This window comes from Thamnophis sirtalis, unplaced genomic scaffold (assembly GCF_051295495.1).
Source record: "Thamnophis sirtalis isolate CommonGarterSnake01/CBP01778 unplaced genomic scaffold, rThaSir2_p1.2 scaffold_6, whole genome shotgun sequence".
Lineage (NCBI taxonomy): Eukaryota > Metazoa > Chordata > Lepidosauria > Squamata > Natricidae > Thamnophis > Thamnophis sirtalis.
The window spans coordinates 115,599,853-115,617,371 of record NW_028261386.1 but is presented as its reverse complement, the minus strand read 5'-3'; the positions used below and the strand labels follow the sequence as shown (position 1 = coordinate 115,617,371).

The following is a 17,519-nucleotide window of genomic DNA, read 5'->3' as shown; positions in this document are numbered from 1 at the left end:
TTGTGACCTTCCCTGCCAGTTTCTCCATTGATTCTCTGGGGAAGCCAGCAAGGAATGTCACAAATGGTGATCAGGTTATCACAGGGGATTGCAACCAATCATTTGTGTGAGCCAGTTGCCAAGTGGCCAGATCCTGATCACAGGACCACATAGGAGTGAGATACAAATAGCCCTGCACTTATGACCATTTGTTTAATGTCGTTTTAACTTTTAGTGGTTGCTGAACAAATGGTCATAAGCCAAAGACTGCTTGTATCTTAAATTCAGACATGATTTCATCAAAGCACCATCAATAGATTTTTTCCAAGTAGCTACACCTGAGGTTACAATTCGTATAGATCTCTTTGAGACAAAGCATTTTGAATGGGATGGTTTCATAGAAGATGAAGATTCAGGTAGACAGTTTGTTTCTGAGGCTGGAGCAATATTGTCAATAATTCCCATATAGGCACAGTTATTATAAACTCCAGCTTTTCTCTTTCTTAATTGTGATTGTCCCTGTTCTTTCTCATAGAAGTGAGTGTTCACCAAACTCCAATCTGCTACTCAAAGCTCTGGGCCTGTGGGCCCAGCACCTACTGCTGGCATCATTAAACTCAGGGCAAAATTAGATCCAGTTGAAGGCACATAACAGAAAATCATTCCAATTCATACCTCTTGTAGATAAATTTTCTTTTCAGTGATGAATGGCAAGGTATAGATGTAGCACACCTTTGGGGAATGGGATCGCCATGCTGGACAGCTGATAGAAACATTTCGGTAAATTATTCAGACTGAGTCTCAGGGCCCACTCGTAATAGATCATCAACTACAGACTTATTTGCAAACGGTTATATGAAGATTATGCTATATTAACCGCTGGTTGTTTTTTTTTTTCCTTTTGTATAGTTTTGCTTTGGATTGGAACACCTTTTTTATTTATTGGGGATTTTGTATTCTCAGAGGCTGGGCTTAGCAGCATTTCAGAGGAGCAACTAGAAGGAAATAAGCTGTTAGGACAGTGGTCACCAACTGGTGGTCCGTGAGAAAATTTTGGTGGTCACAGAAAAATCTTTGCATTTTTTTATATTGCGCTAAATCGGGGATCCTCATACTAAGGACCCTGGGCTGGATTTCATTCACCGAAGCAATTATTCCCACCTGCTGATGGGATGGGGTCCTTCAGGCACATAGTTTAGCTGCCTATTTAGTAGCTCCACCCCTTCCCTCCCTCCCTCCCTGGGAATCCAGGCGCTTCAGTGAGCGGTGCATGAAACTTCGGCCAGACTCCTCAAAAGACAGAGTTTGCAGGGGGCCAATCTAGCACCTGGGCTGGTTACAACACAAACATTCATTCTTGGCCCTATTTGAGATTCCTAGGTGCAGTGGACAGCAAAATTGGGGTTGACCACAGGCGCTTCTCTCCGCTAACAAGCTAAGTGCCTGAAGAACCCCATCCTGTCACTAATTCACATTAGTGGCCCACAGGATTTAAAATTATGAATTTAGTGATCCCTGAGGTGCGAAAGGTTGATAACCCTTGGGTTAGGAGACCCAGTTTCAATGGTGGCTGACTGAACCATAAATTTAACTATTTGAAGGTTGCTTAAGATCAGTTGTGTTTTCTTTGGAGAGACAGTGGCAAATAGCTGAGCTAAGACTTTCCCATTTCAAAAAAAGTCACTTGAAGCCTGTATCTTTCCTTTAATTAAATCCAGGGTATTTCTTTCCTTGGATTTGTCCTGTTCTGACTTGACGTTAAAGGACTCTTCTGTTCTACACATAGTGGATGGTTGTGATTAGGAGCTCTATAGTCTTCTGCCATCCTCCCTCACTGGCTTGGCTCTACTCCCAGAATTTAGCAAGGGCTGGATACAACTGTTATAAAGAAAGTATTGGCAGAATATAAAACCTGCTTAAAAAGTTTTTAAGTTTGAAAAGCAGAAAATAAACTGCCTAAAAGTTAGCATTATCCTTTTAGAGCCGTGTCTGCCAGGAAGGCAGGAGATTTCTATAAGCGCATTGGAGCACACTTTACAACAAAGAGAAGTAATATTGCTTGTCTGTTGTGCCACCTGCTCTCCTTCAAAGGAGTTTCGGCAGCTTGAAGCAAGATCCCGTGTCTCTGCAAAATTAATTTTCTCTCAGTGGCTTCTTTAACTGGAAAGAAATCTCTATAGTCCATGGGTTAGAGCAGGAGTGTCAAACTCGATTTCATTGAATGTTGAATGTTGAATGTTTATTTTATTTATATGCTGCCCTTTTCCCCCGAAGGGGACTCAGGGCGGCTCACAACTCAACCAAGGGAGAGGGCCACATCAGGCTTTTGTTTGACCTCAGGATGGGGGACATGGCCAGGGGGGGGGCATGGCCAGCTCAATGTCACTCATGTCGGGGCCACCCACAGTGGCCCGCACACTCTGCCAGCAAAAATGGAGCTTGGGAGGGCCATGTGCAAAGGGTTATTGGAGGCCATCACAGCCAAAAATGGAGCTCAGGAGGGCAGCGCGTGGCCCTCCCAAGCACCATTTTTGCTGGCAGCAGCACTTTTCCCAAGGTGGCCCCACAGGCCAGATCTAAACACTCTTGAGTTTGAGATCCCTGGGTTAGAGGTAAGTTTTGAAATTTATGAGCTGCTAGTTAATTTCATAGCTGGCTTGGAAATATAGTTTTCCATTAAAGTCATCCCCCGCACCCCATATTTCCACTGGCTGATTTCATATATTTTTTTACTGGCTGATTATGTGTAGCAATGTCTGTTTGTGCTGCTAAAGGGCAATTCTTAGCAACCAAATCCAGGCCTCCATGTAAATTACTCTCGGTATAAAGCACAACCTCCCTTCTGTCCGATGCCTATGAAGTAGACAGGTCTTAAAAATTTGATAGATAAATAAAAAAAATAAAACTTATTAGATTTTCAACTCCTGCCATTTACCTCCCAACGACCAATAAGATCACACAGATTGGGCCTCCTCCGGGTGCCATCGGCCAGTCAATGTTAGTTGGCGACTCCCCGGGGGAGGGCCTTCTCTGTAGCTGCTCCGGCCCTATGGAACGATCTCCCCGTTGAGATCCGGACCCTTACTACTCTTCCAGCCTTCCGTAAAGCTGCTAAGACCTGGCTGTTCCGGCAGGCCTGGGGCTGTTGATTAGTATCCAGCCCCATTCTAACAGTATGCATGGTGCGAAATTTATATATATATATATGTTTTTTGTCTCGCCTGTAAGCCGCCCAGAGTCCCAAGGGAGTGGGCGGCATACAAATGTCAATAAATTGAAATTGAAATTGAAACTTCAGAGGAAGGGCGGTCATTCACTTCCCAGTCTAATGAGGAATAAGAATTAAAAGTTGAAAGAACAGAGAAAGAAGAAGAGGAGACTTAAATACAATGCATTTAAGATGGATTAAGTCTTTTTATCTTTGGTTGCCCAGAGGCCATCTCAGTCTTATATTGTTTGGGATTTTGTCTTTCCTGAATCTGAATCTCTGGCTTGCATTTCCCTTTCATTTTTTTCCAGCTTCTTCTTTTGTTCCTGCTTTATAATTTTGTACCCTTAGTTAGCATGCCAATAGTCCGGGATAAGAAAGCATCTTATTTCTAATTACTAAAATAATAATAATAATTTAAATATTAATTCTACTTGCTAAAAAATAAATAAAAATAAAAGGAAGGTGAGAAATGGCATAAAACTAAGAAAAAAAATACAAATTATTAGATTAAAAGTAAAAAAAGAACTAAAAGGAATGGAAAATCAGGTGCTATTAAAGAGCCGTCACTCTGTCACCATCTTCTATGGTTGAGGACTGCTGCACTATGATCTATAAACTATAATGTTTTGAATTCAGTTTTTACACTAAAGTAAAGAGATCCTTGAGTTGAGTCCTTTCCTGGTGACCTTAATGAGCTGTTCATATATTTTAGTTTTAAAAGGCGTGGAAGTGGTTTTTCTCTTCCCTTTTTTTATTTCTATAAATAACTCAAGGCGGTGAACATAGGTACTTAATACCCCCTTTCTCCTATTTTCTCCACCTGTGATGAGGTGGTCAGGCTGAGAGAGTGTGACTGGCCCAACTCCACCAGCTGACTTTCATGCCTCAGGTGGGACTAGAACTCACCATCTCCTGGTTTCTATGCTTAACCGTTAAACCAAACTAGCTCCGTGTTTGTTGTTTTTCTTTAATTTTTTTTAAAGAACTTCCCACTTCCCATTCTCACGTACTGCTCTAAAATTTTCTGAAAGCTTCTCATCCTAAAAGTCTCTCCATCAACCAAATTTGATCATGTGCTGCCACCTGCTGTGACTAAAAACAACTAAATCACATTATAACTTAGTGGAATGTGTGAATCAAGCCTGTGACTGTTACAGCTAGAGTATATCTTTGTTACCTATCTGTGGGCTGAATGTCTTTTCCAGTCCCTTAGTATGTTCTCCCCATGAAAAGTTCTATATCACTGTGTGTAACATAGCTTAATTAAATAGAAACATCACTGCTTCTTTTTGCAGAGTGATCAAACAGCTTTGCATCGGGCGACTGTTGTAGGGAACACAGATGTTATCTCAGTTCTTATCCATGAAGGATGTGCACTGGACAGGCAAGATAAGGTAACAATTTCGGCCAAGGTCCTCTGTTTGTATTTTTTTGGTGTTCCATCGAATGTTAGTAGCGTATTGCCAAATTTGGTTATCGAATTGTATAGCTTTCTTTAAAAAGCAAGCAACAATTCCCCACCATCCAGTCAGAGCTGAAGAAGCTTTTGGGATGAGAAGTGAAATGTCTTCAAAGAAAAACCAGAAAGTCCAGTTGCCTCTTGAAAAAAAGAAAAATGCACCTTTGGGACAACCATAACGTGGATGATTGAGAATTACCATAGATATCAAGCAAGCAACAAGCAAAATAGATGTGCTAAGCTTCTACTAAGAGGAGAAATAGTAGTAGTAGTAGTAGTAGTAGTAGTAGTAGTAGTAGTAATAGTAGTAGTAGTAGAAGAAGAAAAAGAAGAAATAATAATCATCATCATCATCATCACCACCTCCACCTTCTTCTTCTTCTTCTTCTTCTTCTTCTTCTTCATCATCATCATCATCATCATCATCATCATCATCATCATCATCATCATCATCATCTACTTCGAACTGCTTCCATCCTGCGATGATATATCTAACACAATCAAACATCCAGATTTGCCTATTCCAGGTCCTTGGTAAGGACTCAGTTGGTAGACAAAAATTCCAAACACAGTCTGAACAATTGGCTGACTGTACGATTAATAATAACAACAACAACCTGTATCCAAAAAGTCATGGGAGCACAAGTAGAAAAAGTTACTAAAAATGAGAAGGTGAAGATCTTGTGGGACTTTTGAATACAGATGGATCGTCATTTGGAACACAACATGCCAGATATCACGGTTGTAGAGGGCTGAAACATACAATTTATTGACATCGCGGTACCAGGAGATGCTAGAATCGAAGAAAAAAACTGAAAAAAATCAGGAAATACTGCGACCTGGCCATTGAAACTACCCGATTATGGATGAAACATGTAACTGTGATACGCATTGTCATCGGGGCACTTGGTACCATGTCCAAGAATTTTATAAGATACATCAACAAATTGCAGCTTCCTGCAATAACACCAGCAGAACTGCAAAAAAACTGTGCTACTAGGAACATCGTATATTTTAAGAAGGTACTTGGTTGATACCTAGGATGCTGGCAGCAAACCGTATCAACCATTAGCACTAGTCAATGGTAACATCTTTAAATGTTCAGTTGACTGAGTTTTATGTTTAATGAATAAAAGAAATAATAATAACGATGATGATGAAGAACCTAAAATCGAATTTGAAAGATTATAGCATAAATCTGCCATAGTGATCTCATGGTTATTGGCATACTGAGTGCCATATCCAAAAATCTTGGATGGCACTTAGAAAATGCATTGACAGCATTTCCATCTGTCAGTTGCAAAAGGCCACACTGCTTGGATCCACACATACACCACGCTGATACATTATGACATCCTAGGTTATTGGGAAGAACTCAATATGCATGGAGGCCAACACCAACAAAAGAACTGGCAGCTGTGATTTCATATTTTTGGGAACAGATAATAATAATAAAAATAGGGAATAATGTGGTTCAATTGCCCAGTGCCAAGGTGGAGTGCTTAGAATGTTCCCTTCATTATAACGAGGTTTGACAAGAGGCATTTCTTTGGCAGTGATGCCCAATGCATGTAAAGTAAATAATCTTAATTCTTTCTATAAAATAACTTTTTCTGTTTTGCTCCCCAGGATGGGAACACAGCTCTTCATGAAGCTTCTTGGCATGGATTCAGCCAATCAGCTAAGCTGCTTGTCAAAGCAGGAGCTAATGTCCTTGCCAGGAACAAGGTGAGCTACACACCAAAAGGAGCTTTTCAATTCTTGTACTTTGAGAAAAGACACACAATAAATAAGATATCAATTTTTCCTTATTGGTTGCTTTTGGCAATGACGTTTCCTGAGTGGTGGCAGTACATTTCTTTTGCTTTAATTGGCTGTGCCTCAGTTGTTCCTCACTAACACATTTTTAGAAGGGGATTATCTTGACCACTGACACAGTTACATTTCATTTTGGCTGAAAAGACAGTGTTGCACTCAAGGCAGAAAAAAATCCATTATAATAGGAATGTGAATTGGGGTAACAAGGAAATAGTGAAGAAACAGAAATAAATTTATCAGCTGGGAGATTTAAGCACAAAAGTAGAAAAGCAAAAGAAAATTGACTTGAATAATTTACTTCTTGATGGAGCATTCTTATCCCTGTTTGTGAATGTGTTCCTGTTGTTTAATTAAAAGCAGAAGTTCCATTGATTGTGGTTACTTGAGGAATCCCATAGCTTTGATTATATTCATCTTGCTCAGTTGTATATAATTCAACAGCTCTGTCAATGTTATTCTTTCACCTTTCCTCAACCTTTACAGTTAGTACACAACTATTCTCCCTTTGAAGCAAGTGTTTTTTGGAGCTCAGGAAAATAGAGAGTTATTGTTAGTCTTATAGTACATTGATGCCTCATCTTATTATTAATATAATTAGAAATTGGCTTTTGTTGATAAAATTTTGAAAATGTTCATATGTCATAAAGAGAGAGAAAATCATCTATGTATACCTGCTAGTAGATAGTGATACTATGTAGTATGAAATTTAAGTATTCACATTCCATTATTTTTAATTTATCAAATTTGATCCTAATAAGGTGAATGAAGATCACAATTTTATCATGATTCCTTGCATCATAGAATTTATCTAATCTTCATAGCAACAGCACAGTGTTGTTTGCATATACACATGTTCACATTCATGTGTTCAACAGTCATTAATATTCCAAGTAATCTTTATTTATAAGAAAGAGAAAGAGATAAAACTTTATTGTCATTTTTTACTGTGAGCACACTGGCCCACATTAAAAATGAAATTCTGTTGCCTGCTTTCAGAAGAAACTACATATCTACCCATTAGGGATCGGTTCTGGCAGTCACTGCTGCTGGTTCACTCATGGGCACGCTGTGCGCACACATGCACAGTGCAATAAACATTGTTCTGCACGTGCACAGAAGGAAAAAACAAGGTGGTGGTGCCTATGACGTCACCCGGAGAACCGGTTTGGGGGCGTGGCAGGCCTGGGTCGCTGCTGGTTCCAGCGACCCAGGCCGCCAAACCACTATCGGTTTGGCCGAACAAGGCCGAACTGGTAGGAACTCACCACTGCTACCCATACACAAGACACAAATACACATGTATGTAGTTATACATTAAATAACAATCACATTCTTACCTTATCTTTCAGTCATTGTTGAAACATTTACCAGGAAAACATATTTTTGCCCTAAAGCAAATTCTAATTAAATAGCATTGGTATTCATTATTTCCCCCCTCCCCAATAGAAATACCGCTTTAAAAAATCCATACTTGTTTTTCTAATGATGATTAGTGTGTTCCCCTCTTCCTTTCTTAAGGCAGGTAACACTCCACTGCATTTGGCCTGCCAAAACAATCATTCTGAAAGTGTCCGTGTTCTATTGCTTGGAGGCTCTCGGACTGATAGCAAAAACAATGTGAGTATTACCAAATGTTCTGTGGTATTTAAAAAAAGTATTATTAAATCAAATGTATCGACTGCTTTGAATGTTCAGATACAGATGTTTCAGAATCCGCATTGAGTATCTGTGTTGTGATCCGTTCATTGTTTCATTATCTGTATAGCTGCAAGTATGTTGGTATTAGACATGAGTCATTTAAATAGGCATTTGAGATTTTAGTGGATCCATGCCAAAAGAACACATACCAATTATAAGCTTATTCTCTTGGAATGAGCATCAGAAATGAATCATCAATTGAATGGAGACAAATAACATATATTTCTTCAATTATGGATTTGGTGGAGATTTAAAGTCCTGCTCGGTACACTGAGCATAAAAGCAGCAATAAAGGAAAATATTTATAAGAAAACAACCAAGCTCAGAGAACACCTGGGACCCCTTATAAAAGGAGCACTTGCAACTAAAGGTGTCAGGTGGCTAGTTTGTGATTAGTAAAATATAAGCAAAGTATGCTATCATAACAGTGCAGCTACCAAGTAAATGGGCTATTAACATCTGAGGATAAGAACTCTCAATTGTCATTAGCTGAATAATGTAGTGGTCAATATTTTGTGCATGTTGGCAGGGCCGGATTTAGATGAAAAGAGGCCCTAGGCTATTCCACTTATGAGGCCCTTTCACCTCCCATTTTTAAGTTTGTAAATTACATGAGAGACAATAAAATACATCATTACTGCGATATATATCAATATATATCAATATATATAGCTGGCCTCCCGACGGAGGGCGACTCTGCTCTGTGGCAAAAGCAGCGAGGCCAGCCGCCTCCCCTGCTGCACTCAGCTGCCTGGCTCGGCCCCCTCGCCCTCACCTGCCTGGCTGCTGGTGGGCTCCATGTCGATGGGGCGGCTACTGGGAGCGGCCGCACCTCTCGCCCAACCGCCGGTGCCGGGAACGTGGGCGGGCTCCCCAACTGCCGCGGCGCTGGAACGATCTTAATCAATACATTTTTATGTTTGTTTATTAGTCATATGCGTAGAATTTCGCCTTATTTTCGGTTCAGTGTTTTAGTGTTCACTGTTTTTAGAATAGTGTAATTTTAATTTTGCTAACAATTTGAATGTAGGCCCCTCTTGATCTTGAGGCCCTAGGCTGAAGCCTAGTTAGCTTATAGGAAAATCCGGCCCTGCATGTTGGTTTACAGCCTCCTAGGGAATGTGTACATTGCTTTACGATGGGACATCTCATTAGCTGAAGCTCTTTTTTTTAAACTGGATTTGCTTAGCTCCTCCCCTTTATTTTTAGGCAGGAGACACCTGTCTGCATGTTGCAGCTCGTTACAATCACTTACCCATCATTAGGTTGCTCCTCACTGCTTTCTGTTCCGTCCATGAAAAGAATCAGGTCAGTGCATGCACTTTAATGTCCATATTTCATTTGCTGTCAGCTTTTCACCTGTATTCTTGTTACTCAGGGCTGTGATTAGAGTTGTAGTAATCTGGATCTCATGGAAAGCAGTTGAAGTAAGTATTTATTAGGAACGTATTGTTACGTCCAAGGTATTCTTTTGGTGTTCAGAATGGCCTTGATGAATAGAATTAGAATTAGGAGTAGAATAGAATAGAAAAGAAAAGAAAATTGCCTTGAAGAAATTGGGCATCTTCTGTTGGCCTCGGTTGGATGTTTGTCATGGCACATATACTTTAAAATGAACTTTTTGGTCATGTAAAACAAAATAAACAAACTACGGTGTAGTACCATATTTTCCCGAAAATACAACAGGGTCTTATTTTCTTTTTACTTGCAAAATATGGCCTTGGGCTTATTATAGGGGAGGGCTTATTGTTTTGGGGTTGCCAGGCAGCTGCTCTCTTGCAAACTGGCTCCCGAAGAGCCGGGCACAGCCTCAGGGAAGAAGCAGCCATGAGGTGACCAAGCTCATGAGCAACTGCCCGGCAAACCCCCTTTCCAGCCGGGCAGAGCACCATTCACTGACCTAGGGGGTATCCCTAAGGCGCCAAGCCATGTGGTGCTCTGCCCGCTCCCCAGCTCTCGCGGCTTGGCACATTAGGGATACCCCCTAGGTCAGTGCATGGAGCTCTGCCCGGCTGGAGAAGGGGGTTGCGCGAGCGCCTGTTCCGTCCCCAGCAGGCATGCCTCCTAGCCTCAACATGTCCAGGCCCAGCTCGCCCTGCAGTCGCTGCTGCCATGCTCCAAGCATAATGCCTTCTCTGGTTCCAAACTTCAAAACTCGGCTGCCGAGTCAGCCAGCCCACAACCATAGAGAGCACTCCTAGAGCGGCCGCTGCTGGAAGACTCGGCAGACGAGTTTTGGAGTTTGGAACCGGAGAAGACGTTATGCTCGGAGCTTGGCTGCTGCTGCTGCTGCAGGGAGAGCTGGGCCTGGACATGTTGAGGCTAGGTGGCATGCCTGGGGCCAAACAGATGCTCGTGCAACCACCTTCTTCAGCCGGGCAGAGCTCCATGCACTGACCTAGGGGGTATCCCTAATACGCCAAGCTGCGGGAGCTGGGGAGAGGGCAGAGCGCCATGTGGCTTGGTGCCTTAGGGATATACCCCCTAGGTCAGTGAATGGTCCTCTGCCCGGCTGGAGAAGAGATTTGCCAGGCGGTTGCTCATGAGCGTGGTCACCTCATGGCTGCTTTGCCCCTGAGGGTGTGCCTGGCTCTTAGGGAGCCAGTTCGCAAGGGAGCAGCCGCCTGGCAACTCCCCCCTCCAGCCAGGCAGAACGCCACTCCCCAACCTAGCGCCTTTCTCCCCCCGGCTCCTGTGGCTTGGCGCCTTCAGGATAACGCTATGTCGGTAAGTGGTGCTCTGCCTGGCTGGAGGGGGGTGCTGTCCAGGGGGTTTATTTTCAGGGGTGGGCTTATATTTTTGCCCATGCAAAAAATGTGGCAAGGCTTTAGTTTCAGGACAGGTCGTATTTTCGGGGAAACACAGTAATAATTCTATGGATTATCGTTCTGCAGACTTTGCAGTAGAAAAAAAATCTGACTTAGATTTCATATCTCATATCCAAATAATATGTAGGAAGGTCTATGGTTTGGTAGATTCCCCCAATTTACATAATATAAATGTATGAAAATTTACTTAAAGCATACTAACCTTAATTTGTTTTACATAAGCTGCGGTATAGTTTATGAATATTATCCACCACTTACATAAATTTGAATGTAATAACAGGTACTCCTTCTTCCCCACTGATCTGTTTCTATCAGAATTTTACTATAGGGATTTCAAATAATTAGAAAATAACTCCATAATTTGGATTATTTCCAGTCATGCAGTTTTGCTTACAAAGTACCAAGTAATTTGGTACAATTCTGGCTGTTATGTACCATTCTTGCCACAATATTTTCTTTTGTAAGAATGTTATAAAATCAAAAGCTGAGGCATGAAAATAATAGCTCTGCCAGGATGTAAAAAATTTCACTGACTGTGAGATCCCATTGGCTTGATATTCTCGTATATTACAGGGTTGCACTGGGGCTTTAGGATTATTGTAACAGATGATATCTGTGTCATTGGGCACTGCACGGTGCATTCCATTCCCTTCTGCTCCTATGAAAAATGCCCTGGTGGAACATTGTCAGGTGCAATGAATGAGCAGAGAAAGAAAGCAACAAATCTTTATCCAGCTCTTATGAATGCTCATGTGATATTGCCAAGCAATACATTTTTTGAAATCAACCTGAATGGCTGTGGCAACTGTTTGGCGAACGTAGCAAAAACCCTGACTGGAGTCCAAGGTGATATTGAGCAAACCCAATGTTTGAAAGGTTTTCCAATAGGTTTTGAGTGCAGTGTCCACTTTTTGAAGTCAACTACTGGTTGTTAAAATGTGTTTGGCCTAAAAGCTTGCATAGAGAAGAATCTGCTGTTATACCTCGTAGATGGATGGATGGACAGACGGACGGACATGATAGATAATATAAGTATATAGATAGATGATGATAGATGGATGGATGGATGAAAGAGAGGGGGATTAGGGAGGGAGGGACAGACGGACAGATGGACAGACAGACAGACAGACAGACAGACAGACAGACAGACAGACAGGGTTGTCCAGGGCTGAATGTGAAAATCAAGGTCATGCTGAACAGGACGTTCTGATTTTGTAACTTTTAGGTTGGAGATACCGCACTTCATGTCGCTGCTGCATTGAATCATAAGAAAGTGGCAAAATTGCTTTTGGAAGCTGGAGCTGATGGGACAGTAGTTAACAATGTAAGTGCGGAAGTATTTTTGTGTTACTGCTCTATTTTATGTTAAATACCAATTAAAATGTTGCTATGGGCAACAGGAAGGTCATGGGCACCTAATAATAAGGTCATATGGGTGTACAGGTAGTCCTTGACTTAAAACATTGACTTTAATGACCGTTTGAAGTTACAACATCACTGGGGGAAAAAGTGACTTGTGACTGGTTTTCACACTTACAACCATTACAGCATCCCCATGGTCATGTGATCAAAATTTGGATGCTTGGGAACTGACTCATACTTATGACAGATGCAGTGTCCAGTGGTCATGTTATCATCTTTTGCAACCTTCTGACAAGCAAAGTCAATAGGGAAGCCAGATTCACTTAACAACTGCAGTGATTCACTTAACAACTGTGGCAAGAAAAGTTGTAAAATGGGGCAAAACTCATTTAACAAATGTCTCGCCTAGCAACAGAAATTTTGGGCTCAATTGTTGTTTTAAGTGGAGGACTACCTGTACTGCAGGCTCATAAATTAGGAGATGTCAGGTGCTCCTTCGTTTAATAATCAAGAAAGAAACCACTCAACTCCATTCTTAGAATTAAGTGTACTTTTACTAATTACAAATGATGAGTAGCAAAGCAAAGCTGAGTCTGAGTAAATTGGCGTGAAAGAAATAGATATCATGTATAATTCAATCCCCCCCCCCCTTTGGCACCCCATTTCATAGTCCAATAATCATTCACCCAACCGTCAGGTGGGAGATGACTTCAAAAAGCATCATCAGGGTGGAATGCTGGACAGTTGGCCTTGGCGGGAAACTACCTTCTTCCAAATGCCCAGATAGATCGTCAGGACAGCTCCTAATAACAATCCTCCAGTACATAATGATTCCCCTCCCAAATACCATGCCCCCCCTCCCCATATCAATGGCAGCCGAAAAGCAGCAGCGAAGCAGAGGCTGACAGGAGAAGTGTTATAAATATAATCATCATAGCTGGCAGCTCCTGGTTGACTTTGGCTAATCTTGATAAGCTAAGCAGAGTCAGAAGAGGGTAATGGAAAATCCCCAGCCTTTCCCAAGACTAGACTAACTTGAGAATTTTTAAAAAACTGGTGTCAATCTACCACTTTAACTTTAAGAAGCTCAGATCAAAAACACTGCTTACTTTCACTTGTTTAAAAATGTCCAGTCTTTTGAATTGCTTAATGGTTTTGGAGGAGCATAAACCAATTTCTTCTATTACAGGCTGGCCAGACCCCACTAGAAGTTGCACAGGAACACAACAATCCTGAAGCTGCTCTTCTACTTACTAAAGCTCCTCAGGTACATCATGCACCATAGCTGAATTGGAAACTTAATTTAAGTTAACGGGAGTACTCACATGGTAGCACTTGGCAGCTGAGCTGCGGTTACAGCTGTTTGCAGGGTCCCACTGTCACCTGACCCTGTTTTAAAATGCCGAAACCCAGTATTTACTTCTGACTTTCAGAAGTATTCAGATATATTTCAGTATTGACTTCTGATTTTCAACAAAACTGCGCCCATGGTAAGTTACCGTATTTTCACTCATATAACCCGCGGGCAATGTGCGTTTTTACCTACCCCGCATGCCCCCCGCGGGGTACAAAAGTGGGCGGGGTATACGGAAAATATTTTACACGAATATTTTCACATCAATATAAAACGTTGTCCAACTGTTGTGCGCGCTTAGAAACCCGTCTTCATGAATGGAACTTCCCCTCCTCCTCCCTTGTGTGGGCGAGCTCATTCCGCTCATCACCAGGGTCCTTTTTCTCATCGGTGGGGGGGGGGCGCAAAATGGTTTCTTCTCCACGGTGCAGTGTTGTTTTTCCTGGAACTGCACCGGCCGTGTAAAAGGGCTGCGCACGGCCGGCGCGCCTCGAGTTCCACTTGAGATCATCTCGAAGCAACGCTCCCTTCGCGCCGCTTCTCCTCCTCCTCCTTTTCCTGGGGCGGGCGGGAGCGGCGAGAAAACGGGGGCCGCTGTGCAGTTTGCAGCAATGGCAGAGCTAGAGGAGGGGGAGGGACGCAGCTCGGGTCAGAGCGGGCTCCCTTCGCTTCACCTCCAGCAGATGGTCGTCGTTCCTCACTAGCTGGCCAGACCGCCGCTGCGGGTTATATAAGAAGGCGGGGTGTATAAAAACTTTTTTACATAAATCTTGCAAACCTGCAGGTTATTTGCGTGGGCGGGTTATTTGCGTGGGCGGGATATATGCGTGAAAATACGGTAATTGGTTCGCTTAACAATCACTGCATTTGCTTTAATGACTGTGGCAATTAACTTAACGACCAGTGCAAAAGAAAAAAGGTAGTAAAATCGGGTCAATTATGTGAGTGACCTCATCTACAACTGTCATGAGTTACAGCCATGATGGAAAGTCTTGAGGACTGCCTGTAATTAAGCAATAATGGGTTGGATTCAAACTTGATAGATGTTTAATTGATTAGGTGAAGTATTAAAATTCAGTAGGATCTAACTTGGCTGCAACCATATTAAGTCAGTTTAGGTTTAGTGAGCCTTTTTAAAGTTTAACTAACTTTGGATCTAGTTCTGTCATTCATGAAAACTTTGCTGAATCTAGATCTCACGCTTTAATCGTGGAAGGAGCCTGAGGAAGAAAAGGGAGAGACTTAAAGAGGAAAGACGAGCTCAGTCTGTGCCACGCGACGAAGTGGTGCAAAGCAAGGTATAGACATTTCTGTGTATTTAGGAGGGAAAGAAAGCAGTACGAGAACCGAAAGACTCCATTTGTTGAAACTATATGAATTTGCCATGGGCATGCCTGTTGTGTCACAAGAACCTGGACCCAACTATTAGTATTTATTTATTTATTTATTTATTTATTTATTTATTTATTTATTTATTTATTGATTGATTGATTGATTGATTGATTGTATGCTGCCCACTCCCAGAGGACTCCGGGCGGCTCACAAAAGACAAGGGAAAGGGGGAAAACGAGACTAAGAGAACATATTAAAAACAAAACCAACATTCACAATTTCCGTGGAGATAAATGCTTCTCAGCCCCCTCCCCCCCCCCGAGCCTGCTGGAACAGCCAGGACTTGGTGGCTTTGCAGAAGGCCGGGAGGGTAGTAAGGGTCCGGATCTCAACAGGGAGCTCGTTCCAGAGGGCCGGAGCTGCAACAGAGAAGGCTCTCCCCCGGGGAGTCGCCAGCCGACATTGGCTGGCAGATGGAATCCGGAGGAGACCTAACCTGTGCGATCTAATTGGTCTGAGAGAGGTAATCGGCAGGAGGCGGTCTCTCAGGTACCCAGGTCCGATGCCATATAGGGCTTTATAGGTAGCGACCAGCACCTTGAAGCGGATTCGGAGACTAATAGGTAGCCAGTGCAGCTCGCGGAGGAGCTGCACTGGCACTAGTACTTAGGATTATAAGCTTGAGTGCTGCTTTTCATTGCTGGCCCTCTGCTTGGAATTTGTGCAATACCAGTATCAGGCCATAAAATTTGAAAGGAAAGATGGAAATCCATTTTTTTCATGCCCAGATGTGCTTATATTTGGAACAGGATAGTGCTTCTGCTGCTGAAGACACCCACAGCAGTGATCCTGCTCAAGGAAGAGGTGACTTGAAAAATGAAAGCCAATTGCCTTTGTCAGATCAAAGAGAGAAGAAGAGTAAAAAGAAGAAACCAGGAGAAAAGGTATTGGGGAATGGACTGCAACAGAGAGACAGTGGTTCTTTGATGTAGGCACAGTGGTGGGTTACAACCGGTACGCCCCGGTAGGGGCATAACGGTGCCTGCCGGGAGCACCGGGTACCGTTCCGGTATGGTGCACTAGAGGGCCCGCCCGCGCTTCTTACCGGTATTTGAGCTCTTCGGGGCTTCCGCGCATGTGCAAGGAGCATACGGCGCCTGCGTGATGCTCTGCCAAGCAGCTGGAGTATCACGGAGCATCGCAGGCGGTAAGTACACATGCAGGCTCTGCGTGCATTCATGTGGTGGACGCTGGGCCCCGTTGCACCATACCGTTTGCACCAGGATCCAGAACCCACCTCTGTGTAGGCAGTGTGTTTTTCGCCTTCTATCAACAGTATGCGTCTTTCCTATGCTTTTGTTAGTCTTTGCCAAAAGCATCCAATCCTACTATATTCAGCCATAGTTTTATATTTCTAAAAAAAGATACATAATAGTCCAAATCAATGTAAAAAGATCTATAAGATGTGAAGAGTATTTAGTAGGCTGCATTGGCACACGTTTGTCAGCTAACAATTATTTCAAGCCAATTTTTCCAATCAATGAAAATATATTGCAAATAGAAATAAAGCTTTTGTTCTTAGTTCAAATTTAATACATTAATTTAATTAAAATAGCTCAATGTAATGGAGACCTTTTCAGCAGCTGAGGGAGGGAAGGAAGGAAGGAAGGAAGGAAGGAAGGAAGGAAGGAAGGAAGGAAGGAAGGAAGGAGAACTTGATATACATCAGCCTTGCCTCTTCATTACGATAAATCAATATCATGGAAATATTGCACCTATTATGGACAATATTAGGAAGAATAATAAATAATATTCTATGTGTTACTTTTAGCTTCATTGGAAACACAGGATACATAAATTTGGATGCAGGCTGTTAATTAGGGTTGTGCAAATATAGTTGGTATTTGAGGTGATCCAGCTCCAAATTAAGTCACATATAATTTGGAAATTTTGTTCCATTCAAAGAACAAAGCAGAGCTGTTTTGTTTCATGCTGAAAATGAAATATGGTTATTCTAGGCAGAAATAGCTTGGCAGGTGTGTTTGTGACAGCAGGAATGGGAAAAAGCCAAGAACATTAGTGATAGTGACAGAGAAGCTGGAGAGGAAGAAGGAAGGGAAGATACTGGTGAAGATGAAGGGATCAGGTGGGTTGATGGGAGATTTCACGCTGAAACATTGGTAATGGAAATTGAAGGAAAGGAACCATAAGAAACTCAGGAATCAGATGGTGGTAGGATATATTGTCTTAAAAATAACTTCATCTGGAATCCAGGATCACCAAAACATTCTGGGTTTAGTTTCTGCTGAATTCCAGATTCAGACCAAATATATATTTTCTGTTTTGTTAGACTCCTTCTGGGAGTCTAACTGAGATCATGATGAGCAAGGAATGTCTCAAAATTTAGCTAACAAAGTAAAAAGTTTTTTTTTTAAAGAGACCAATTCTTTGTTTTCTGATAAAAATGCTGTTTCTTCC

The 17,519-nt window shown here is 42.2% G+C and overlaps 1 protein-coding gene across 9 annotated transcripts in view; it reads left to right on the top strand.

The window, feature by feature from the left end:
* ANKRD6 (ankyrin repeat domain 6) overlaps positions 1-17,519 on the top strand; it is a 94,495-nt gene that overhangs the window by 67,265 nt on the left and 9,711 nt on the right. For 8 of the 9 annotated variants that reach the window (XM_087718756.1, XM_087718755.1, XM_087718749.1 and 5 more), the window contains 8 exons: positions 4,486-4,584; positions 6,279-6,377; positions 7,986-8,084; positions 9,375-9,473; positions 12,219-12,317; positions 13,545-13,622; positions 14,903-15,007; positions 15,851-15,985. In XM_087718756.1, coding sequence (XP_087574882.1) covers positions 4,486-4,584; positions 6,279-6,377; positions 7,986-8,084; positions 9,375-9,473; positions 12,219-12,317; positions 13,545-13,622; positions 14,903-15,007; positions 15,851-15,985 — 813 coding nt within the window. The remainder of the gene's footprint in view (positions 1-4,485; positions 4,585-6,278; positions 6,378-7,985; positions 8,085-9,374; positions 9,474-12,218; positions 12,318-13,544; positions 13,623-14,902; positions 15,008-15,850; positions 15,986-17,519) is intronic. The other variant, XM_087718754.1, reaches the window with a different exon arrangement.